At 48.6% G+C, this 24,411-nt stretch overlaps 10 protein-coding genes across 10 annotated transcripts; 7 read left to right on the top strand and 3 right to left on the bottom strand.

The window, feature by feature from the left end:
• Positions 1 to 795: 795 nt before the first annotated feature.
• FIESC28_09201 (uncharacterized protein) lies at positions 796 to 1,282 on the top strand (the record flags this gene model as incomplete). The annotated part of the gene is made up of 2 exons (XM_031163338.1): positions 796 to 911; positions 964 to 1,282. 2 exons carry the CDS (start codon positions 796 to 798, stop codon positions 1,280 to 1,282), a joined length of 435 nt encoding a protein of 144 aa, XP_031012595.1.
• Positions 1,283 to 1,398: 116 nt separating this feature from the next.
• Positions 1,399 to 3,466, bottom strand: FIESC28_09200 (uncharacterized protein; the record flags this gene model as incomplete). Its single annotated transcript, XM_031163337.1, has 4 exons — positions 1,399 to 1,885; positions 1,935 to 2,458; positions 2,509 to 2,986; positions 3,036 to 3,466. The coding sequence occupies 4 exons, from the start codon at positions 3,464 to 3,466 to the stop codon at positions 1,399 to 1,401; spliced, it is 1,920 nt and encodes a 639-aa protein (XP_031012594.1).
• Positions 3,467 to 4,550: 1,084 nt separating this feature from the next.
• FIESC28_09199 (uncharacterized protein) lies at positions 4,551 to 5,928 on the top strand (the record flags this gene model as incomplete). The annotated part of the gene is made up of 6 exons (XM_031163336.1): positions 4,551 to 4,719; positions 4,768 to 4,793; positions 4,842 to 4,878; positions 4,931 to 5,384; positions 5,432 to 5,804; positions 5,860 to 5,928. The coding sequence occupies 6 exons, from the start codon at positions 4,551 to 4,553 to the stop codon at positions 5,926 to 5,928; spliced, it is 1,128 nt and encodes a 375-aa protein (XP_031012593.1).
• A 73-nt stretch (positions 5,929 to 6,001) lies between these two features.
• Positions 6,002 to 6,802, bottom strand: FIESC28_09198 (uncharacterized protein; the record flags this gene model as incomplete). Its single annotated transcript, XM_031163335.1, has 1 exon — positions 6,002 to 6,802. The coding sequence occupies one exon, from the start codon at positions 6,800 to 6,802 to the stop codon at positions 6,002 to 6,004; it is 801 nt and encodes a 266-aa protein (XP_031012592.1).
• Positions 6,803 to 7,620: 818 nt separating this feature from the next.
• Positions 7,621 to 9,027, top strand: FIESC28_09197 (uncharacterized protein; the record flags this gene model as incomplete). Its single annotated transcript, XM_031163334.1, has 8 exons — positions 7,621 to 7,836; positions 7,882 to 7,968; positions 8,018 to 8,144; positions 8,198 to 8,315; positions 8,373 to 8,559; positions 8,607 to 8,778; positions 8,830 to 8,962; positions 9,009 to 9,027. The coding sequence occupies 8 exons, from the start codon at positions 7,621 to 7,623 to the stop codon at positions 9,025 to 9,027; spliced, it is 1,059 nt and encodes a 352-aa protein (XP_031012591.1).
• Positions 9,028 to 9,740: 713 nt separating this feature from the next.
• Positions 9,741 to 10,618, top strand: FIESC28_09196 (uncharacterized protein; the record flags this gene model as incomplete). Its single annotated transcript, XM_031163333.1, has 2 exons — positions 9,741 to 10,115; positions 10,163 to 10,618. The coding sequence occupies 2 exons, from the start codon at positions 9,741 to 9,743 to the stop codon at positions 10,616 to 10,618; spliced, it is 831 nt and encodes a 276-aa protein (XP_031012590.1).
• Positions 10,619 to 11,045: 427 nt separating this feature from the next.
• On the top strand, positions 11,046 to 12,731 carry FIESC28_09195 (uncharacterized protein; the record flags this gene model as incomplete). The annotated part of the gene is made up of 1 exon (XM_031163332.1): positions 11,046 to 12,731. One exon carries the CDS (start codon positions 11,046 to 11,048, stop codon positions 12,729 to 12,731), a length of 1,686 nt encoding a protein of 561 aa, XP_031012589.1.
• A 615-nt stretch (positions 12,732 to 13,346) lies between these two features.
• On the bottom strand, positions 13,347 to 16,915 carry FIESC28_09194 (uncharacterized protein; the record flags this gene model as incomplete). The annotated part of the gene is made up of 8 exons (XM_031163331.1): positions 13,347 to 13,392; positions 13,451 to 13,794; positions 13,846 to 14,097; positions 14,148 to 14,980; positions 15,675 to 15,853; positions 15,912 to 16,081; positions 16,137 to 16,552; positions 16,600 to 16,915. 8 exons carry the CDS (start codon positions 16,913 to 16,915, stop codon positions 13,347 to 13,349), a joined length of 2,556 nt encoding a protein of 851 aa, XP_031012588.1.
• Positions 16,916 to 17,610: 695 nt separating this feature from the next.
• FIESC28_09193 (uncharacterized protein) lies at positions 17,611 to 19,373 on the top strand (the record flags this gene model as incomplete). The annotated part of the gene is made up of 2 exons (XM_031163330.1): positions 17,611 to 17,647; positions 17,695 to 19,373. The coding sequence occupies 2 exons, from the start codon at positions 17,611 to 17,613 to the stop codon at positions 19,371 to 19,373; spliced, it is 1,716 nt and encodes a 571-aa protein (XP_031012587.1).
• A 2,502-nt stretch (positions 19,374 to 21,875) lies between these two features.
• FIESC28_09192 (uncharacterized protein) lies at positions 21,876 to 23,849 on the top strand (the record flags this gene model as incomplete). The annotated part of the gene is made up of 5 exons (XM_031163329.1): positions 21,876 to 21,924; positions 21,990 to 22,058; positions 22,112 to 22,218; positions 22,268 to 22,938; positions 22,988 to 23,849. The coding sequence occupies 5 exons, from the start codon at positions 21,876 to 21,878 to the stop codon at positions 23,847 to 23,849; spliced, it is 1,758 nt and encodes a 585-aa protein (XP_031012586.1).
• Positions 23,850 to 24,411: the final 562 nt, after the last annotated feature.

Here is a 24,411-nt window from a genome sequence, read left to right as displayed (position 1 = left end):
ACAATGCGCAAATTAATACGACAAACAGTTTACTCCTGTATTATCCATCTCGACACTCGTCACGAGAAGCGAATGCCGTCTAACATGACGACCAGTCCAATATGTTACGTTACAACCGCCATTGGCTAATCTTGGAGCTTCGTACAAAGTAAATTGCAAAAGTAGTGATCTGCTTCAATTCATGCAGGGAGATCAACCGGTCGAGATACGAATAGCTCTCAATGGCTGGCTGTGTCATTCGCGTGCCTGTGCGTTCCGATCTTCCGAAGTTTCTGCGTGACATCATAGAATTCATCTAGAATTCGAGGACCGGGAGTCTACTCCACCCAAGTCACCGCTTTTCCTGTCCCAGTCAGGTTAATCTACCTAATGAAGCTATTTTTATCACACGACTCGATAAGGGTCCAATCCAGACCCTTCTAGACATGGAAAAATTACAGAAATGCGCTGCTTCTTGAATAGCAACTCTGCAGTAGAGGAATTGATGTCTGCTTTGGGACCATCGCCAGAGACAATGTTCCAGGACTCGCCTCCCTACGCAGCCGAGTTCCGTTCGGCAGTCCAGAATACGAGGTCTGGGCATTGTGACCGTAACGCTTGGTTGTTTTTCCCCACAAACGCTCAGTGGATCGTCATGGGATCGGCAGTGGGCTCGTGTTGTTGAATGCGACGGTATTATTTCAGGTACAAAAGGGCCATGAGATCCTCTACATCAAAGGATCATTATACTATTCATCTCATCAACTACATTCCACTCTCATCAACAACACCACCACCAACAACAACACCGCAAACATGAAGTTCTCTGCCGCCGCTATCGTCGCTGCCGCCGCTGCTGGCGTCAACGCTTCCGCCGCCTTTGAGGTCAAGGACTTCTCTGCCAGCTGCATTCCTCACAGCACCTTCTGCAAGTATGTCTCCTCCAATCCAGCCTCCTCATTCACCTCTAACTAACACCCTCAGCTACTCCTTCAAGGTTATCCAGCCCAACTCCATGGAGACCTGGGAGAACGCCGTCAAGTGCAAGACCCAAGTCCAGTCCACCAACTACCTCCTCCCCGACGTCTACAACGCCAAGTGCGAGGGTTCTTCCCGCACCTTCGACATCAACCACACCAAGAAGGGTCTTGTCTTCACCGTCAAGCAGCAGATCACCCCCAAGAGCTTCACCACCGGCCGCCACACAATCCCCAACAAGCAGCTTACTCAGGCTACTACCCCCAACGCTGAGATCCAGTCTTACAAGGGACCTAAGGAGTTCGAGCTTACCCAGATTAACTAAGCTGGTTCATTGAGTTCAGTGTGTTGATGCAGGCGTGGTTTTTGTATTCTATTTAGACTATTGGACATTATTTACAAGTAAATATTGAAACATTGTGCAGATTTGCACGTACACATCTAGACTCTGCAGAGTTGTCCGTTTTGAGTAGGCAATCCATCAACTTGACCAGTGACATACCACCTCTCACTACCCACACCTTGAAGCGCGTAGAACAATCCCGAAGGATCAACCTTATCCTTAATCTTGAGTAGCCTCTTATACTTGTCAGCACCATAAAATGACTGCTGAAAGTTGGGCTCCGTGACATCAGCCTCAGAAGCATACGCGCCGCCACCGGGAGTGATGTCCCTCCAAGGCTTCATCCAGTCATTCGTCAAAGTCTTGCTCCTCTCGGCGATAACTTCCGCAGAGCTTCCCTCTGGAAATCCGACGGCGGAGATGGCCCACATTGCTGCGTCGCGCCAGGCTGGGTTGACGGCGTTGTCGGGGTGAGGTCCTGGACCACCCGTGATGCCAAAGCCGATGATGCTTCCGCCTTTGTCGGAGAGACTCTTCAACGCGGCAAAGGTCTTGTTGAACATGGCTGGATCCTCAAAATTTGCACTGAAAATGGTTAGCCAGATCTTTTACAATTTGGGCAAGAAATGCTTACCTTGGGATCAGACGACCAGCTGTTTTCGTACTGGACCTGCCAACAGCCTCACGTGCAAAGCCCGCCGACCAAGCACCAAGAAAACTATCATGCTCCGACTCCGTAACTTGAGGCTCGATGCCGAGCTCCTTCCAAGCCTTGAACAGAGGGCCAGTGAGAGTCTTTAACTCGGCAAGAGTATGGTTGGGTGCAAACCAAGGAAACATGAGAAACATCAAAGCATCGCCCTCACCACGCATAACTCCCCAATACTCATAGTTGCCAGCCTTATTGTACGTTGGAATACGTTGCCAGAATTCGCGAATAGCTTTCCAGAATGTTTCATGGGAGACCGTCTCGCTTGTCCCGAAGGCAAAGTTCATGACGGCGGCTTTGATCTTGGGGAAGGCTTTGACGGTATACGATGTTACTACACCAAAAGTGCTTCCACCGCCGCCACGGAGGGCCCAGAACAGATCGGTGTTTTGAGTTTCATCTGCGGTGATAAAGCGACCGTCTGCTGTGACGACTTGGATGCTGAGGACCTAAAGGAAATCAGTATGCCGTTGGATCAAGTGATGACTGGCGACCTTACCTGATCAGCTCCCATACCATAGATAGGAGACAAAGGCGAGTGTCCACCACCAGCCAAGTATCCACCAGCGTAACCCACGCTCATACCCTCACCACCAACAACAGTAACATCATGCTTATCCGCTTCCTCATAAAGCTCAGATCCAATAACACCAGCCGCAACCTTCAACGCAGGGCCACTGTAAGACTTGGTCTTGTAGTTTTTGAGGAACTGGATACTCTTGAAGCGTTGCATCCACAGACCCAAAGCACCAGCTCCAGCTGAACGACCATTGAAGTCGTGTCCAGTGTTCTTGATAACTAGACGAAGGTTGAGAGAGCGTGCCAGGTTGACGGCGAGTTGGATGTGGGCGACGTTGTGTACGTCAAGCACGTATGAAGGGTAGCCGCCTAGAGTGCACTCTGTGGTGATGTTGTTGATGGGCATGCATGTGCGACCTTGGTAAATTGGCCACATGACAGAGCTTGGATCAGCGATGCTGACATATGTTAGTATTTGAAATAATCATGGATGTCGGGTTGACTTACTGCAGGGAAGAATTGGTCCATTGATCGGCAATGTGGCTACAACGAGCTTCATTATACACGCCGTAGTCATCGTAGCATGCTGCACCAATGGGAACAGTCTTGATCAGAGCGCCTCCAGTGATGAGATCAAGTAGCTTCCAGACGGGCTGACTAGGCCAAAGCTTATCCCCAGGGAATGTCTTGCATTTCTTCGAAGCAAGGGCCTTGGCACTTCGTTTGTCCAGTTTGTCGTCTGGGAAGAATAACGACGCATGCTTGGGGTCAGCCTGGTCGAGCTCGGACAGTGAAGACGTTGTGAGTTGGAACTTCTCTTCAGCTAGAAGATCCCCCTTTACAGTCTCTCCGATTTCAGATGGAGCTGCATTAACAGCGCCATGCTGTGTGGCAAGAAAGGCCAACAGCCCGGCAAGAACACGAGGGGCGATCTGCATGATGTCGCTGCCTTGGGAAGGAAGATAAAAAAAGAAGACAAAGATGCAAGTGACCACACGAAACAGTGATTGATTCAGCTGCGTCGTGTCTGTACATATATGTATTTCGTGCATGTAGGAGTAACCAGCATGCATACTCAATCACTGGACCGAGTTATCTCGCTTCTGCATCTTCGTAACATATCCTCAAGGGTTTCGACCAACGTCTACTACCCAAACAACTTTGCCTCAATTCTGCATCGGTATGTCTTCCAGATTTGCGTTGGTTGGTAGTTACCCCTGCACCTTGCAGATTACAAGGGTCCTGCGTCGGCTCGACGGGTGAGGATCCGGTCCATGCCTATCTTCCCCATGCGGATCATTGATTCGCAACCGAGTGTAACGTTTTGGAGAAGACAGGGAATAGTGGCATTTGATTCGATGGTCTGGACTTGATGTGCCAAGATGGAGGATTTTATCCGTTTGGTGGGTTGTATGTGAGGTCGGAACCGCAGACTAGGTATACAAAGGACTATTAACTGACATGGATCTTCCGGATATATTCAGTAAAAGCTTGACAGGTAGTAGGCTAGAAGGTTTAAGGAGCGGGATATTTTGCTGTATGCACGATTGGATTTAAGCGTGGGCTATCTAGGTAATTCTTAATTTATAGTCCCAAACGGTTGAGTTAGAGAATTCATGTATGGAGCCACATAAGCGTAAATGAGTCGTTAAGCCATCTCGATGAAAGGAGCAAGGCAAAGAATTCTCTCGGAACAATTGCCATCTTCCACGGATGCAACAGTCTGTTGGTTGACACCTGCAGCCAACAATCTCGGAGAATAATCCCAGGCACGGTATTCTTGGCAACCTAAAGTAATCATGATCTGATGAAATTGGTCGCAAACCCAGACCCCGGGTAATAGTAAAACGCCACCGTTCCTACTGTAATTTGCAAGAAGCATGCTGGATTGCGGCTAGGTAGTCTCAGTATGTCGACTCTATGTTAGGAGGTCTATTAAATGTGCCCGTAGTTGCAGCCTCGTAGAATGAAGATGTCCTCTTTCCTTTTTGCGTCTCTGGAAGTAAAATCCTGCTCGCAAAAATGGCGACGAGTGAAAGCCTTCGGGCGCGTTATGTGCCTGTTTCAGAATTGCCCACAACACCGCTGCAGCAAGGCGCCATCGCTATCATATTCCTCATGACCGCTCTATCGGTTTTGATATGGGCGCTCCGGTTTTATTACAGGTTTAGTAAAAAGCAAATCGGTCTTGGTAAGTTTCCCACCAGATGCCATCGTATGTTTTGCTGACTTACTGTAGATGATTGGCTTGTTACTCTTGCCATGGTAGGCTCAACCCTGTGTCTGGGCATGAACAGCTGCTAATTGACGCAGTTATTCTCCGTCGGTCTGGTAATACCGAACTATTACTGTAAGCTACCCAAGATAACACTCGAAAACGCGTCACTTACGCAGGATGACAGTCTTCAAATACGGCTACATCGGCTTCCCCGCAACCTACATCCCTCAAACCATCGAGATCGAACCTGTCCTCTTCTACAATTGGATCATGCAGGTCCTCTACAACCCGATCCTCGCCCTTGTTAAATCATCCATCTTGTTCTTCCTCCTACGTCTCGGCGGCCATCGAAGAAGTATTAGATACTCCATATACGCCTTGAACGCTTTCAACATCGCCTTGATGATTGCAATATTTTTGACAGTCATCTTTCAGACTATTCCTATCCAGGCTTACTGGGATCTGACGTTAGAACCAACCCGTCAGATTAACGGGGCTAACTTCTACATATCGACCGCCATCATTACTATCGTTACCGACTTTCTGGTTTTGTTGATTCCGTTTTGGGTGTTTATAGGGTTGAAAATGAGGATGGCTGCCAAGGTGGGCTTGATTGTGGTGTTTCTCGCTGGTGGACTGTAAGTAATCGGACTGCACTTGTCTCGAAACTGCTGACATTATCCAGGGTCACCATTGTTGGCATACTTCGCGTTATCGAGCTATACAAGATGTACTACAAGCCAGGATATAATTCTCGAGAGTCGTTATCCGGTACTCTGAGCAGCATCGAAGTCAACCTCGCCATAATTGCCTGTTGCGGACCTGCTCTTCGCCCACTCTTTCGAAAGATGTTTCCTCGGCTGTTTTCAGGACGAACTACGAACGAAGCTGGTATCTACAAAAGCCAAAGTAAATATGGCAATGGTACGGGTGGAGTTGGCTCGTTTCACCTCAAGGATATGTCCAGAACTAGAACACAGACCGAAATACGTGGATATACGCCGAATGGAAGTGAGGAAGAAATCATGACATATAATGGTATCCTAAGGACCACCGCTGTAAGTTGCTGCCCACCGGGTCTTGGATTTATTCCGAATTACTGACTGTCGATAGGTCGATATCAAATACGATGATGCGGTTTCAACTGATAGAAGCATGCGGGAAGACGGCAGCGGGAAATAAAACGGGATGGGTTGATTCATTCTTGCAATTGTACCAGGCTTCTAAACCTCTTAATGAACAAACTGATGGCTTCTCAAGCAGACCTCCTGTGTAAAATCATCCATCTTTCAGCAAAGCTGACTGCTTCCCTCAAAGAAAATAGATAACATTTTGCAGCCCCAATGTTTCCCTCGACCACGTTCCCCTCTTTCAAAAAGTCACTTCCCAAGTCCGTGAAGCCCTCATCGTTAACCGCAACATCAGAAACTGTAGTCCACTTTCTGGCCCCATCAATCAAAGCCGCGAACGAATTATCAGCCTTCGGCGCCCCAGTTCTGTACTCAGCAAGATGAAAACAAGTGCATTTATCAAATCCCACACCAATAAGCAGCACCTTTGCAACAAGTTCTTTCAATCGTGCAAGAGGACTGTTGTCACCAAACATACAATCCAAAGCATGTCCTTCTGTAATAAAACCTGCTTTCGCACCAATCGCACTGAAAGATGTCTGAGGATGCATGCTTCTCATGGCACCAGGCCAAGTCCTAACCGTTTCCGCCAAAACACCCATCCTTTGCGTTCGGCTAGTTTGCCGCTCAAACGCAGGCATCGTATCGCGGATGGTTTGCCACCAGTCTTCAGGAACAGGAGGGTCGACCCATGCTGATGGATCTGAGTTGCTGCTTGTTTGTGTGGGGACGACTAATGTTCCTTCGGAGGTCAGGACTTCGAGGAGGGAATGTGTGAGGGTTTCAGCTCCTCCGTTTATCCAGCCGATGTTGCTGAGCGAGCAGTGAACAAGGACGTTATCTCCGGGGTTGAGACCTATTGTGCGAAGGTCATTGGTAAGGGATAATTTCGTGCATAGTGGTCCTTTTAGAGGTTCAGGTGTCATGATGGGTATTGGGGTTCGTGTATGTCCTGGGTCAAATAGTCAAGACAGTATCGAGATCGTTGGCCATTAAAGCTTTTATACCATGGCTTCTGGTTACGGCAATTGTGCGCTAAACTGTTTGTGATCTGGTATTATTTACCCAACCAAATTGTTCACCGACTGACTCATCGTACAACCATAAAGGAAGTTCGTAAATGCAAGGCCCGTCAAATGCAAGAACTCTGTGTGTTCATGCACGCGCAGTTGTACGTAGGGGCTATTCACAAAAGAACCCTTCCCTGAGATAAAATGAAGAGGCTTTTTGCATTATTATCACTACAACGAGAATACCCTCATAGAATTATCACCATTTCTTCCGTCGAAGCGTATACACGCGGCGTATGCATACACAAATATTGAGGAGGCCCCCGAGGTAGCACGAACGGTCATCGATGCAATTGTTATCCGTTGCACACGGAAATTCAGGCCGGACGGCAGCACTCGTGGTAATCTCGCCAACAAGGGAAGTGGTGGTATTTTCCAGAAACGAGCCCAGTTGTGCAGGCAATTAAAGTCGTCAAGTAGTGAAAACAACCAATCTTGCTGATCGATGGCTACCTAGGTATTGGATGGAAAGATAACCTAGGCAGCGAGCGCAGTGTATTAATAATGTCGTTATCTCTCCCCACTAATCCACCATTTTCAGAAGGTCATCCCGCTATATCCATGACGCTTGTGGAGATTGCGCCATCCATGCTTATCCCCAGATTCTCCCCCATCTTCCCTCTTTATTCATTCAACAAGACACAAAAGACATTTACGGTGCTAAAACACGTGCAATGTCTTCCAGAGTCGACCCTGAAGCTCACGTTAGGAGCGATGAGCAAACGCCGCTGCTCGCAGATCAACACCCGGATACGGACCATCCCGAGACCGAGCCGACACCGGAGAAAAGACCGACGAGTTGGTATGCCTGGAGAATCTTCTGGGCCGTCCTTGCGATAGTTGTTCTAGCAGTTTTTATTAAGGGATGGATTGATTCAGATGAAACGGAGGTACGTGAACTTTCTTGAGAGTGAGATTGTTACTGATGGGTGTAGTTTGATCTTAAAAAAGCTCTGAAGCGGGCGCTGGGTGGAGGACTCAGTGGTGCTGCGGCTATGTTATTGCAGGTGTTGCTTCTCATGGTAAGACGACATGTGAACAGGGACTCATGCGTTGCTGACGATTGCATAGCCTCTGAGGACAATCATGAACTATCAATATCGACATGGGACATCATTTACTGTCGCCACCAAGACTCTGTACACTGAAGGAGGCGTGAGGCGGTATTATCAAGGCATTGCGCCTGCGCTATTCCAAGGTAAGCCTCACAGTTCGATTCATGAAATGGTATTAAATTTGACTGTTTCATAGGCCCCATCTCGAGATTCGGAGACACAGCAGCCAACGCTGGCATACTCGCCCTTCTACAGTCGAATCCTTATCTGAAAGATCTTCCTTCACCTATCAAGACCATTTTTGCATCGCTGTGGTAAGCCAAAACCACCTACATCCCTACAGAAAAGACCCATGCTGACCACCTCTGTAGTGCCGCCGCTTTCCGCATGATTCTAACTCCAATCGACACCCTGAAAACAACCCTCCAAGCCCAAGGCGCCAGAGGAACAGCTCTTCTCCGGAGGCGTATCAAGTCCAATGGTATTGGTAGTTTGTGGTGGGGTGCTTTTGCCACGGCTGCTGCGACCTTTGTTGGACATTATCCTTGGTTTGCCACGGTGAGTCTTTCTGCTCAACTAACCGAACCAATACTGACTTTTGGTAGTACAACTTCTTGACCGAGGCCATCGCTGAGCCGCCCAAACATCCTCTCGTGTGGTGGTTACTCCGCCTCGCATTCATCGGATTCTGCGCCTCGGTCGTATCAGACTCCATCTCTAACTCGCTGAGGGTTGTTAAGACTTATCGTCAAGTCAACGATACCAAGATCTCATACTGTAAGCCCTCCAGCGCCTTTAGACTTCTATATCTTACTGAATGATTTCTAGCCGAAGCTGCCCGTGCTGTGGTCGCAGAAGAAGGCGTACTTGGACTTCTAGGGCGTGGACTGAAGACTCGCATCCTGGCCAATGGTTTACAGGGAATTCTATTCTCTATTCTTTGGAAACTATTCCTTGATCTGTAAGTCACGATCTTGTGATTGGGAATAAGTGCTAACGGCTGTCAGGTGGGAAAAGAGGACCTAAGTCTTGACCGAAGACCAGAGAGTAAGTATCTACGCGGAACCAGCATTCAACCAGATAAGGCATAGATTCATGACACTTGGCTTTTATATAGCGGGGGGTGGTGGTTGTTGAAGTCTTGGAAGAGAGTCGTGGTCATGGCGGGTTGCGACTGTGCAATTCAGAGCACCATAGATCAAAAAAAGACAATAAGCCAAAAAGTAATCCGACGCTCTGGAGCGACTTGTTGTAATGCGTAATCTGGGAATCGAACCCAGGGCTCCCCGATGGCAACGGAGAATTTTACCACTAAACCAATTACGCGGTTACTCTTTGTTGAAGACTTGGCTTGGTAATTAGTCCGATGTTCTTAGATTTCGCTACTCCACTGGGCTAGGACCGACACATTCACGACGCCTTGCCGTTCTTTGGCCAACTGTCACCACGCAAAGAAGCTATAAAGCGTAGAAGCCACAGAAGTCCATCTGACCAAATGCCGTGGTCGACATTGGTTGCCATTCAATGGTATCGAAGTCTCCGTAGCTTGGTGCGGAACTGCCGGGCAGGCTTCGGAACGGCGGAAAGTGGGTCCAATTCCGCTCACGAGTCCGATTGCCGTCTCGAGACACGATAAGTAAGGACAAAGATAACAATAATACCAGCTTCCTATCTAGTCTCATCATACTCACTGCAAAAATTACACAGAAAAAACTAAGCTTTTAATCTAATCAACCAAAATGTCTCCCGAACCACTCCAAAACGTCCGCCCCATGTTCGAGCTCACGGGCCGCAACTACATCGTTACAGGTGGTGCCCAAGGCATTGGCTTCGCCTGCACACGCGCCATCTGTGAAATGGGCGGTAACGTAGCCGTTTTAGATATCCAAGACAAACCTGTTCCTGAGTTCGATACACTTGCGGAGAAGTTCTCTGCAAAGACAGTGTATATCCAGACGGATGTTACTTCAGAGCAGAGCATCAATGCTGCGTTTGATAAGATATTGAAAGAGTTTGGAGAAATCCATGGTGTTGTTCCTGCGGCTGGTATTGCCATCGATAAGCCATTTTTGGATCAGACGTGGCATGAGTTTACAAGAATTCAAGAGATCAATGTGAGTTTTTTGAGTGCCCGGGTATGAATGGATGTTAACGGTTGCAGGTCCGAGGAACATTCTTCGTAGTCCAAAAAGCCGCACGTCAAATAATCAAGCAGAACACTCCTGGAAGCATTGTCATGCTCGCTTCGCAATCTGCCCACATCTGTCTCCCCGGCTATCGAATGGCCGCCTACAACGCATCCAAAGGCGGTATTCTCATGCTATCAAAAGCGCTTGCCGTTGAACTCGCGCCTAAAGGTATCCGCGTGAATACCATCTCACCTGGCTTTGTAGACTCAGACATGACGCGGAATGTTCGTGAGCATAAGAGTAAGAGAGAGGGTGAGCAGATGTGGTTGGCGCCGCCGAATCAGAGACTGAGTACGCAGAATGATCTTACGGGGGCTGTTGTCTATTTATTGAGTGATGCGGCGAAACATACTACTGCGGCAGATATCCAGATTACGGGAGGGTTGCATGCGGGAACTGTTGATGGGTTGATTAGTTACGACAATTAGATATATCAGGGCATACATATAATATCTGCAATAAGAGTTAATTCGGATCGAGAATGCTGTAAGCATAGGAGTGGATCTGTTCCTAGATGGTTGATCTGCATATAATTAGGCTAAAGTATATGCATGTTGTTCCACCATTACTATCAAAGTGTGTAATAGCCTGATTAAACAGAGTAGTATTATAGATGCAAAAAAACATTAGCTCATCATGTTTGTCGACAAGATCGTCATAATATTATGACGATGCTGCCAGGGTCCAATATTAGCGGTCAAATCGGCATCGTCAATTGCACAACAGACTTCCGTTCTCAATTCAGGCACTTTCTTCCCCGCAATGTGGCTAAATTCTGCATCGTGTATAAATAAAACAAAAGAATCCCGTTATCGCGATTGTAGTTCTGGTAAGGGTTTACGCTTAGTCGCCAAAATGCTCTTGACTTCGTTGCTTTTCCCCTTGCTTGCGCTGGGAAGTGCCCTCCCAGACAAGCCCAAAGATGTATCCACCTTCACGAACCCCGTCCTCCCAGGCTGGCACTCCGACCCATCCTGCATCCAAAAAGATGGCATCTTCCTCTGTGTGACCTCGACATTTATCTCCTTCCCTGGTCTGCCCGTCTATGCCTCCAAGGACTTAGTCAAGTGGCGACTCATTAGCCACGTCTGGAACCGCGAGAAACAACTCCCCGGTATAAGCTGGAAGACCGTGGGTCAACAGCAGGGCATGTACGCGCCCACCATCCGCTATCACAAGGGTGAATACTACGTTATCTGCGAGTATCTCGGCGTGGGTGATATCATCGGTGTTGTGTTCAAGACCAAGGATCCTTGGGATGAGAAGAGTTGGAGTGATCCTGTTACGTTTAAGCCGACCCATATCGATCCTGATTTGTTCTGGGACGATGATGGCAAGGTCTATTCCGCAACGCATGGTATCACGCTACAGGAACTCAACCTGGAGACCGGTGAGCTTTCACCTGAGTTGAACATCTGGAATGGTACTGGTGGTGTCTGGCCTGAAGGACCGCATATTTACAAGCGTGATGGATATTACTATCTCATGATCGCTGAGGGCGGTACAGCAGAGGATCACGCTATAACTATTGCTCGCTCAAAGAACATCAAGGGACCATACGAAGCATACAAGAACAACCCCATCTTGACAAACCGCGGCACTGACGAGTATTTCCAAACCGTCGGCCATGGAGACTTGTTTCAAGATACGAAAGGAAACTGGTGGGGTCTTTGTCTTGCGACAAGAATTACACAAGAGGGTGTTTCGCCCATGGGTCGCGAAGCTGTTCTGTTCAACGCGACGTGGAACAAGGGCGAGTGGCCTAAACTCCAGCCGGTTCGTGGCCGCATGCCTGGCAACTTACTTCCCAAGCCTACGAGGAACGTTCCAGGAAATGGTCCCTTCAACGACGATCCTGATAACTACAATCTGAAGGAGACAAAGGCTATGCCTCCTCACTTCGTTCATCACCGTGTACCAAGAGAAGGAACATTCAGTCTCTCCAACAAGGGCATGCGTATCATCCCCAGCCGAAACAATGTCACAGGCGTAATCGGCGGCGACGAAATCGAAATCTCTGGTCAAAGAGGCATGGCTTTTATTGGCCGTCGCCAAACTCACACTTTGTTCAAGTTCACCCTTGGCCTGAACTTTGCTCCAACCCAAGACGAACAGGAAGCCGGTATAACCATCTTCCGCACCCAGGTTGACCACATCGACCTCGGTATAATTCGTCAAAAGTCCGCTCTCTCCCTGCGTTTCCGCGCCGAAGGACCCAGTCCTCCATCGCCCAAGACTGTCCCTCTGCCGAAGGGTTGGGAAAAGGGAGATGTTTCTCTGTTCGTTGAGACTGCCAACGCGACGCATTATAATCTTGGTGCGGAACGCGGAGGTAAGAAGGTGGTTGTTGCGACTGCTGAGGCTAGACTTGTTAGTTTCGGTGCTGGGCAGTTTGTGGGTAGTTTGTTGGGAGCTTATGCGACTTGTAATGGGAAGGGGACTGGCTTGGATTGTCCCAAGGGTGGGGATGTGCATATTACGAAGTGGAAGTATAAGGGAGAGGCCCAGGAGATTGATCACGGGGTGTTTGTCAAGGCTTAGTGGTCGGAGATCAACAGATCCGGCTTAGCGTAGCTTGAATACTGACTCCATTCAATACTAAGAATGATCTTTGCCACCCATGTCTGCGGCCCGATGCATTGGTGTCCTACCCGAAGGCGGCTAAAGTACCCCAACCACGATGGCATCAGCACAACAAAGACAGTATTGAGCAAGAAAACATAATGCAATTCAACGCCTGCTAAAAAATACTCTCGGAAAACATATGATTAACATCTCCAATCGGCCACTGCAACCTCAAAGACTCCTCCCACCCAATCCCCATATCCATATCAACACCCGCCATACTAAAAGATGGCGAATACTCTGTGAACCCCGTCTGCGACAGACTCGCCCGCTTCACTGACTCAGTAACACCATCCAAGCCCTCATGGTTCCCCGGACTTGCAGCATCTAAAATCCCCAAGCTAAGTAAATTTCTCCTCATCTCAATTAATCTCTTTGCCAGTCTCCGTGCTGAGCGTGACCGGTTGGTGTACTTGGTTGTAAGCGCAACAGCCATACTAAAACTTCCACCTAGTGACTCTATCAGATCTGGTGTGAGTTCCGGAACCATTGTAGTTCTGTTTTGTTTGATGAATGCGATGAGAAGAAATGCTAGACCGGCTGTGCAGGCGAGGATATGTTGATAACACGGATGTTGCTTTCTGTATATGTCCGTTACTGTATCGAGCGCATGCAAAACATTAATAATATCGTACACGCGTTCAGCCGCTGCTCTGACGTGCTTCTTCGTAATCTCGATATCCGATTCTGAGAAGAAGAACGGTTTAAGGAGTTGGCTTCGCACGGATTCTGCGCGTAGATTAAGCAGAATAGCCCACGTAGGCGGTCTTGTTGTCGGATCCGTCTGCCACGTGTGACATTGTGCAATGGAGTGTTCACCCACTGCTTTCTTGCGCCACTGCTCAATCTGGAACGTCATAAGCTCAAAAGAGCTTTCATCATTATATCCTTCGCCTTTAGCGGCACTAGAAATAGGCTCGCTGAAGCGATCGCTTATAAGGATGAAAGAGAGCATAGCTTTAAGATATGGATTTTTAACCTGTTTTGTTAGCATACCCGTACCTCTAGCTCTATTCTTCAATAAACTTACCGATGAAGTCGAGATGGAGCTGAAGCTCTTCTCGTGGAAGTGAATCGGTAGACCAGTCGCATAACTCCATTGCCGATCCAGGATCACGATACTACTGACCAACGTACAAGCCTCCGTCCGCTCAGTTTCGGACTTTAACGTATGTTTGAAGACTTCGGCGTTATGAAGGCCGAGCTCCATCAACATTCGGCCTGCGATACCGCACATGCGCCATGCTGAACGTGGCATATCTTGGAAGAAATCATACCAGCCCTGTACCTTGTCAGACTTATAGCCAATTCATTGCATGAATGTGAACATACCTTGAGGAATATTATCGTAGCATGCTTGATGCTATTCGCGGGCGCAGCAAGCTTTGCGTTAACAGCATCCTGGAAACTATCCCTCAACAAACCCTCAGTATTCCCGCTCCCCGTCCTTGCATCCGCCCTCAAAGCGATGGCAAGACAGAGGTTCAGTATTAGAAGTAGCTCATATGCTTCGGCGCTTGTACTCGCAGCCAGAACATCCCACATTCCAGCACCTGCATCAGCATACCACGATCTCGTCTGCATGACGAGCGCATCGATATCCACGACAGGATGCAACTCTCCGACAACTTCTTGGTAAACGTATAACAGCTGGATAGCTTCTTGTAGCCCAATAACGGAGCGGAAAGTGAGAAGCATCGCTGGATCGCCTTTATCAACCGTCCGTGGTGATATAGAAAATTGTGTTTCCGGGTCGCCTTCTTCCGAAGCGTCGTCCTCGTGGATACTCGCAAGTTGTAATTGTCGCTGGTGAAGTGGCAAACTGTCCCTCCTGAGCTTCAATTGTCCAACATTAAGCGCATAGTCCGGACACGTCGGTCCATAAAAGTTTTGCGAAGCAGCCGTCCTTGAAGATCTTGGCGTAGACTCAGAATTCTCTTCATCAATCCTATTAACCATCGCTCTCGCACTCTCAATCAGAGTAACAGGCGAAGGGAGACTCGTGACTTCCTGCGGATTCGAGCTTTGTGTCTGAACCTGTGCAGCAAGACTGTTCAACTGCGCTTGAAGGCTGGATAACATGTCTACAATGGCTGCTTGATTCGTCTGACAAGATTCTGATGAGATTGATTCGGGCGCAGGGGGTTGCCAGTCATTGGTTTGCTCTAAAGTGTTGGTGTAGGTACAGCTCTGATTGCGACTTGCGCAGTGACGACATGGTTGACGTCCATCGCATTTCCCTTTACGCCGACGACAAGCTTCGCATGCGCGGAGGGCGTAGGGTGTCCGACGCTTCGTTGGCTCTGTTGTAGATTTATTCTTTGAGACTCTTGTTTGAGACATTATGAGCAGTCAGGTATGTCAATTGAGCCTTCGGTGGAGGTGAGTTTGGATGGAGATAAAAATCAGGGTCCAGTCGCGATTAATATTTATCCCTCCTCCCTTTTGTCTGCGTTAGCGTCGGCCTTCACCTTGGATCCTTGCGGGGTAATCTGCACTAGACTAAGATCAGCGTTGGGTATCTCCTTGGAATTTGAGTTTGGGAGATAGGTACTTCCCCGGTCTGTTAGTGGTAGCTGAGGCTTCGGGTGGTGGCCAATTGGAGGTGACGCGTTTGAAGGGGTCTTGATAACCGCCCGGGGGTCGGATCGGGACCTCGGTGAGCGTCCCGGTTACCACATTTCATACACGGTTTAAAAGCAAGACGCAAGGTTCAGAGCAAGGCATTACTGCTATTTACTCACTAAACTTCACGAATACTATAACTAAACATCTCATTCGACGGCACAGAATCCCGATCCCTCATCTTCATCGCTGTCTCTCCTCCCGCAACCGGAACCCGATACTCAAACTTCTTACCCTCCTGTCCCTCAACAGGATATGGAAATGGTAAATATTGCGGCATCAACCCCAACTGCGCAAGAACAGTGCCCTGATCCCAACCGATATGCTCATGGTACAGTCTATCGCCACGGATATTAACAACCGCTGTGAAAGGAATTTCCATTTTCTTGAACGTCGGTGGGACACCGGGAAGGCTGTGACGGTGCGTTAGTAAGAGACTCATGGAATGGCGAGGGTGGAGGGATGACATACAGCCAGTCTATAGTTCTGTCGTGGGTGAATTTATAGATAAACTCATCAATGACTCTGTCAATTCCAACAGTCCGACTGGTCAGTTCAAGTTCTGTGTCGACAGAATTGAGAAAGATGAAGTTATCACGATAGAAGTTTGTTAACGACGCTCGTCCAACACCACCCGTAAGCTGTTCGCATTAGTACTTTTTCCCGACAAGACAGGCCGCAAAGGTGTAAACTCACAGTAGGAACATGGTTAACATAAGGCTCCTGCACCATGGTACTCATAGTATGCTCGACACTCCGATCCGCAAACTCATAATACGTATGCTCATCCCAAATATCTTCAAGATCAAAGTATGGGCCATTCATCAATGGTTTGAGGAAGGTCAAGTTCCTTGTATGCGAGACGGATTCGGTGGTGTAGTTGAATTCTGAGCTGAAGGGGACGGCGAAAAGATGGGATGGGGCGGTTGGGTATGAGTATGTTGTTGATTTGCCATTGCGTGAGATTTTTGCCGTGTTGGCGGCGATATGTGTCAGGGTGTGAATAGTGGGGGATGTTTGAAGAGAAGCTGAGTTGGTGTAGTTCACGGCACCGACAATATCCGACCCATCAAGAGTCGAGGCGACCTTATTCCATAACTCAGGATCATACGCTATTACTCGTTAGCCAAGTTCACAAAAAGACACCGGAGATACTCACAAATAAGTCCAATCTTACTACCCTTAATAAAACCCTCACACCCCCTCAAAGCTTCCACTGCAGTCCTCAAAACATCACCCTTCAAAGCTCTCGCCTGTATCTCAATAACAGCATAACCTTCCTCGGCCCACTTGACCAAAACTGAAGGAACACCTTGAACAATCTCCAAGTGTTTATCCGAGTCAGGATGCAAGATGACAAGACCTGGTCCGTGGCCTAATCTTGACAAGGGGGGTAGAAGAGTGATGCCATCGGCTATGGCTTGGGGCTTGGCCTGGGGAAGAGGAGCTGGAGGCTTGGAGATGTCTGCGTACATGATGATGATTGGTTGTTGGTTCTGGGGTTGGTCTGGTCTGTTCGGAGATTACTTGGTATTTGGTTATGGGATATATAGACAACACTATCTATACACAAGCCTTCTACGATTCATTACCCCGGATTACAGTCCTTGGCGGACTTGCCTTATCGCCTTTGGACTCTCGTGAAGAGGCATAATCGCAGATCACACAGACTATTGGTGGTTGTGCGGCTCCGGAATTTCCGTACGGAAGGACCGCACCCTGCCCAGCCGTGTAAGTCGGCCGCCAATCAGCCAAGCGAGTCAACCCAGCCGAGTCAGATGTACTTTTCTGAACAAAGAGATGAAGTAACACACGACCAGAATTTCGGAATGTGGTTACCGTATCTTTATCGTACATTCCGTAACCCCAGATAAGCACTGGAACGTGGGGTCGGAATGGGGATCATCAGCTACGGAACGATTGATCTGGGGTAAAGACTAGCCTTATCGGTAGACACATGGTTATTGAGTGGCATTGATCATTCCGTTGGTTGTGGTTGGGGTAAAGAGATGGATGCTATTGGCGATATGCGGAGTGCACTTAAGTGTCACGGTGATGTCGGAGATGGCCGACAGATAGATATAGACCTCTTGATTCGCCTCTTGGAATACATCATCATAATTCACTCTTTCGCCGATAGGATATACCATCTTACATACATATCAATACAATGACTGAATCATACGATATTGTAGTCGTGGGCACCGGTACATGTCCTTCCTTTCTTTCCCATGTCTCCGACTAACACGCCCAGGCTGGTTCGGCCTTGCCGCCTCAAAGGCAATCCACCAGATCTCTCCAACCGCATCCCTCCTAATCCTCGAATCCGCCTCTTCAGTCGGCGGCACCTGGTCTAAGAACAGACTTTACCCGGGTCTCAAGTCAAACAACATGAAGGGAACATACGAGTTCCCCGACTTTCCAATGGACGAAGCCACATACGGTGTGGGACCGAATAATCATATTCCTGGTGCTGTTCTACATCGGTATCTTACAGACTTCGCAAAGCATTTCGGCTTTTACGATAATATCCAGTTTGATACTGCTGTTGAGGGTGTGGAGAAGGAGGGTGATGGATGGAAGTTGAGTGTGTTGGGGAGTCAAGGGAGCAGAGTTATAGAAGCGAAGAAGCTTGTTCTTGCGACGGGGTTGACTTCGACACCGAACATGCCCCAGTATAAGAATGCGGAGAAGTTCGATGCACCACTATTTCATGCCAAGGACTTCTGTAAGGAAGCTCCCAACCTGAAGGTCAAGAACGCTATCGTCGTGGGTGGTGCAAAGTCTGCTTTCGACGTGGCATACGCTCTCGTCCAAGACGGCGCAGAAGTCGATCTGATTGTCCGTCCAACGGGCAACGGCCCCGTCTGGATCGCGCCACCCTTCGTCACCCCCCTCAAGAAGCGTCTCGATCAGATCCTGAACATCAGGTGGATGACCTGGTTTAGTCCTTGTCCCTGGGGTGAAGCCGACGGGTTCTCCAGCGTCAGGAACTTCCTGCACGGCACATCCCTGGGAAGACTCATCGTCAATGGCTTCTGGAAAGCACTCAGTGGCGACGTTGTTTCTGCAAACGGATACGACTCGCATCCTGAGCTGCAGAAGCTCAAGCCGTGGCATTCTGCTTTCTGGATCGGTAGTGGACTGAGTATCTTGAACTATGACACTCCCCTGTTTGATCTTGTCAAGCAAGGTAAGATCAGGGTTCATATCGATGACATTGAGTCTCTCGAGCCTCGACGGGCAATTCTTGCTTCTGGGGCGGTCATTGATACCGATGCGATTATCTGTTCGACAGGTTGGAAGAAGGAGTCTACCATCAAGTTGGCAGAAGAGGAACTCACTCTTCCTTACTCGGACGCCAAGAAACGCGCTCTGAACCAAGCTGCAGATGCGAAGGTCCTCTCCCTCTATCCCGGTCTCAAGTCACAACCTGATCTCAACATCAAGCCCAAGGGAACTGACCCTCTTCGTTATTATCGCTTTATGGTTCCTTCCCGGGCAGTCCGAACGAACAACCTTGCCTTCGCAGGCATGATCTCGACCGTCAGCACAGCAACATGCGCCACGATCCAAGGCCACTGGATCGCCGCCTTCCTCGCCAATAAGATCCACAGCATTCCATCCTCCGATAAGGAGATCACCGACGAGATCATGCTGCACACCCAATGGGGCAAGTGGCGATACCCTTGTGGTTACGGTGCTGATCTGCCTGATCTTGTATTCGAAGGACTGCCATATTGCAATATGCTTATGAGGGATCTTGGACTGGAGACGCAGAGGAAGGGAGGACGATTTAGCGAGTTGACGTCGCCTTATTTGCCCGCGGACTTTAGGGGGTTAGTTGAGGAGTGGAAGGCCAAGGAGGAGAAGAATTGGGGGGAGATTCCGGGTGTCGAGGTTCAACAGGTTCAGGGTTATAAGAAGGATTAAGCGTGGGCTTGTCGAAATTCGGGTCCGCTTCTGTAGATTAGTTGCTTTGTTGAGATTGTATTTTGTTAGTTAGTGATATCCGAGACCTTGGATTAGTATTGAATGTATGGCATGTTGGTCTTACGGTTACCTTCCCCTACCAACGTCTGCAATGATTAGCCCTGTTCAACATGTGTCTCCCTTTACCACATCACATATCACTCATTATTCCGCTCATCATCAAAAAGAATGGAGAATGAATATGTCTGAAGTGATAGTTTCGGCAGATTTGCAGTAAAACCTGCCAATGCGCGAACAGACCGTCAGACATTAATTAAAACACCAAAACCTGCCAATCCCGCAGGACATATAACTCTGCCATTATCTCTAAATACCAGGATACACTTCCGGTTTCGCATAGACTGTGTTGAAACAACTCTCCACTAAACCCTGGGTGCGAAGTTCCGACACAGCGAATGAGAGGGGAATAATGACAAGTTTCAGCACTCATCCTTGCATATACCCGATGGAATAAAGTATATTTTCGCACAAGCCGGGATGAGGCCGACCCGGCATCAGTTTCTTTTGCGTAATCGCGATATGTGACAAAACAAACATAGAAGTATGGAAGAGAGAGAAAAATGGAGTTTGTTTGTTTCACGGATTGTAGAAGGGTGGGTGTGTATTTTTAGTGCATTTACAGCGGAGCGGAAGTGGAGATGGTTGGTTGCATCCTTCCGCTGAACTTACCCTATGGCACTAACTGAACCCAACTGTTTTTTCGCTGTACGCGGCTGTGAATAGTAGCTTTGATGATCAGATTGTATTTAGGTTTGTTGTTAATTATCCGTTATCCTTGAGGGTAACTATTATCTTGTGCTATCACTGAGTATTTAGTAGAGCAAGAGAAGATCTGAAATGAAATACGATAACCCGCAGTAAATGATCATAATGGCTTTCCATTCTTTAGTTATTCTAGGCTATTGCCTAGAATGTTACTATAACATAAAGATAAAAATAAACAACAACCACGTGAACAAGATTCCAAAGCGCTTATATGCATCACCTGTTACCGAAGATTGTTTTCGTGGTGCATGCAGTGTTACTCTGTAGAACATGACCGTCAAGACACAGACCTCCAAACACAAACAGCAGCACAAACACAAACATAGTCGTACGATGAAACTGACAACTGCCTTGAATCTCAGATCGTTACCGATAGGCGGCAAAACCCCCACGATAGAAATCACATTTGAAGGGATATTCGTATCGCATCCCCAGGAGGTTTGACGGCAATAGATCTATTTTCACGGATGATTCCGTAGTGAATACCCAAAGTAGACAAGACGATCAAATATTCCTCTTGGTTATAGTGACATTCACTTCCCAATTCGTTGGACTAAATTTAGCGGACCAAGGCCTAACGCACCTCCTGTTTGACACGAGTCGCAGCGCGCCCTTGCGCTGTTTCACCACCGCTGGTGTCGCTTTGGCGTAGGTTAATAAGAACCTTTATGCTTAAAAAAAGACATATGGGAGTGGAGAAATGACGATGATCTGCATTGTCTCAAGACAGGCTTACCTCTCCTATTGTTTGTTACCTTGTCGGGGTACGTTACTCGCTCCGCTCCATGGGATTTGAGACGACGGGGCGGATATCGCGGGGGTCCAGCGGAAACAAAAGATAAGAAAAACAAGGCGAGGCAAGGCAAGGTAAGCGCGGCAATTATTTAGAGTCTATTGAGTATTGATACGCAGGGGCTGAGTCTTGTAACCGCGCGTCTTTAATCTTTATTTGAGTCTTGTCTTCATTTGCCGAGCGGCTGTGCATGTGCATGTGCGTCTGATACAGGATGGGAAATAACCTCTTTTTTTAAGCTTAATCTCACCCCTTTAACCTAATTTCATCAGAGACATTCAGATTCAGCACAGATATTGATTTAAAAATGTCCAGTGATATCGTAGCCAAGTCATTGACCTAAATTGTGATCGCCAAGACAACCCCAGACGCCAAGACAGTAGCGGACTCTCCTGCCAAGAGTTTCATGCTACGCTACCAGCCACTGAAGAAAGCCCTGAGAGACTCTGGTGAGACGCACTGAATCGTCGGTGTTTTGAGTTCTTTTCGTGCCCGGCCTTCCATCTGTCGCTCTACGTACCTCTTTGTCGCCGTAATCATCGCTGCCCGGGCCGTCTCTCTAGTCTTGGTGTTTCTACCACAGGTCCGTCCGTAGCTTGGTGCTTTGCCCGTTTCAGAGATCACTCCCCTTAGCTTTAAGCCCTTTTCAATACCAAGTCTGCTTCTTATCTCGGTAGACTGCACTTTCTTTAAAAGATCAACAGTCATCCCGCAAAGAAGAGGCTTGGCTTAATTTCCTCTCCATCTTCCCTTTCTCTCTTCTTTTCGTAGGCAGGACCTCTTTTTACTATTTCTTTTCCTTGTTCTTTTCCTTTCCTTTTCCTTTTCCTTTCCGTTTCCTTTTGTACCTGTCTTTCTGTTTCTTTATTTCAGAGGACGCCAAAATGCCTGTCTTAAACTTGAGTGAGCTGAACATTGTGCTCAGCGTCTTGGGTGCGTATTTATCCTTGGCGACCCATCCATCACTTTCTTGGCACTGACTTGTATGCATCCTTTAGGCGCTTTCACTGTTCTTTATGGTATTATCTCTGTCAAGATCAAGCAGGCTTGGTATCTTGGTGAAGCCCGTTAGTACACCTTCCGCCTCTTGGCCTCACACCATCTAACATTTCATACCTAGTACCCGCTGTCGCCATCGGTGTCATCCTCGGTCCTATAGCAGCCAAGTTTATAGATAGTGAGAGATGGGGCTCTGCGGAACCTGGTCAGACCAGTGCCATCACTCTTGTAAGTCTCGACAACAATTGATCATGATGGCTCTTACTAACAACCACAGGGCCTTACCCGTGTCATGATCGGTGTCCAACTGGTCATCGCCGGCTATCAACTCCCCGCCAAGTATGGTCTCACACGATGGAAGGAGATGGCCCTCTGTCTTCTCCCCATCATGACCGTCATGTGGCTCTGCACAACCGCTTGTATCATGGTCACCATCCCCAAGCTCACCTTCCTCGCCGCCCTCGTCATCGGATCCTGCGTCACCTGCACCGACCCGATTCTTTCTCAAGCCATCGCCAAGGGACCCTTCGCCGATAAATACGTCGCTCGACCTCTCCGTGAGATCATCTCTGCCGAGGCCGGTGCCAACGACGGCTTCGGATTCCCATTCCTTATGCTGGCTACCTACCTGATTCAACATGCCGACATCCCTGGCGCTGGCGCTAAGGCTGCCGCGGGTGCTGCTGCGGAACATGCTGCTGGGGCCGCTACCTCTGTTGCTGAACACGGTGCTGCCCAGACTGGCCATGCGGTGGCCGAGGCTGGACAAGCTGTTGCTCACACTCTGATGGCTCGTGCTGGTGAGGTTGGTCGTCTTGGTGGTGGTGTCACTGAGGCTCTCATGAACTGGTTCGTCGAGACATGGCTGTACACCATTGTCTTGGCCATCGCTTACGGTGCTGTTGTCGGATACGGAGCATGCAAGATTATCAAGCTCGCTCTCAAGCAGTACGTCACCCTGGTCACTTGATCTTTACTTATACTAACATGGTCACAGCAAACTTGTCGACAACGAGTCCTACGTCCTTTTCCCCATGGCCCTTGGCCTCTTCCTCGTCGGTAGCTGCGGTGCCATCGGAACCGACGATCTCCTCGCCTGCTTCGTCGCCGGTTGCGCCCTTAACTGGGACGGCAACTATCTCCGCGAGACCGAAACCCGTCACGACGAAGTCAACTCTTGCATGGACGTCATCCTCAACTTCGGCGGCTTCATGTACATCGGCGCCATCCTTCCCTGGGAGAGCTTCAACGACCCCACCGGTACCGGCATCACCCTCCCTCGTCTTATCGGTCTTGGTTTCCTCATCCTCATCTTCCGTCGTCTTCCTGCCATCTTGGCCTTCTACAAGCTCATGCCTGACGTTTGCACCAGCTGGAAGGAGGCTATCTTCATGGGATACTTCGGTCCTATCGGTGCTGGCGCTGTTTTCTACGTTGAGCACGCTCGTCACTTGTTCCCTCATGATGGTGAGGGTGATGCGGAAGAGACCAACCTGGTTCGCGCCATGGGTCCTACCGTCTACTGGCTCGTTCTGTTCTCTATCATTGTCCACGGTCTTTCCATTCCTGCTCTCAACATCATCTATCACTACTCCGGCAAGCAGCCCATCAAGGACGATGCCGTCGAGGTGCGCCGTATCTCCATGCGTGTCGCCACACCTACCAACGCCATTGCTGGCGATACCGATACCTTCATCGCCTACAACCGTTTCAGTCGCCACATGGGCCCTGAGGTTAACCGTCTGCCTATCCAGAAGGAGACACAGTACTGGTCTGATGATGAGGAGCCTATCCGGGAGCGTCCTATGCAGAATCGGAAGAGTGGATTGACTTGGGCGAACCAACCGAACCCAGTCTAAATGGAACAAAGAATAAACAAGCGGAGAAGGATTTGGTGTATGGGATATGATTCATGGTTTTTTGGGTCTGTAGCCTGTCCTCTCGTTTTAAGACTAAAGATGGTACTTTGTTTTTGCATTAAAAAAATCTGTCACTCGTTTATGTTGCATGTCTACTTGTGAATACCTATGCTATCGAATTGCTGCCATTCTGTGAATATTGCCCTTGTACATCCGATAGCACAGTGTCTTAATTCGATTGGCTTTTACACTATCTCTTCGTCCACCGCCAGTGGCACTTGAGGTCTAACTATGCGTGTCATGTCTTTCTGCGTCTCCATCGTTCAGGTCCCAGGCATGTGGACATAAAGATCTGCACAAGGGGGTTGCAGAGCTTGGAAACTGAGGTTCATAGTGGGCAGCGATGTTTCATCAATTGACTTGAACCCTAGGTCCCTTGCTGCATGATACCATGGCATCCAGGTAGATCTGTACGAATGCAATAGTCGATGAACGTCTATTATACAAGCAAATAAGAGTAATGAACGAGAAGGTGCAGGTAGGTCATTACAGAGATAAGTCA

Source organism: Fusarium coffeatum, assembly GCF_003316985.1.
Source record: "Fusarium coffeatum strain FIESC_28 chromosome Unknown BRIP53273_contig_232, whole genome shotgun sequence".
Taxonomy (NCBI): domain Eukaryota; kingdom Fungi; phylum Ascomycota; class Sordariomycetes; order Hypocreales; family Nectriaceae; genus Fusarium; species Fusarium coffeatum.
Note: the sequence above shows the minus strand (reverse complement) of the source record. Positions and strands in the feature narration are given on the sequence as shown.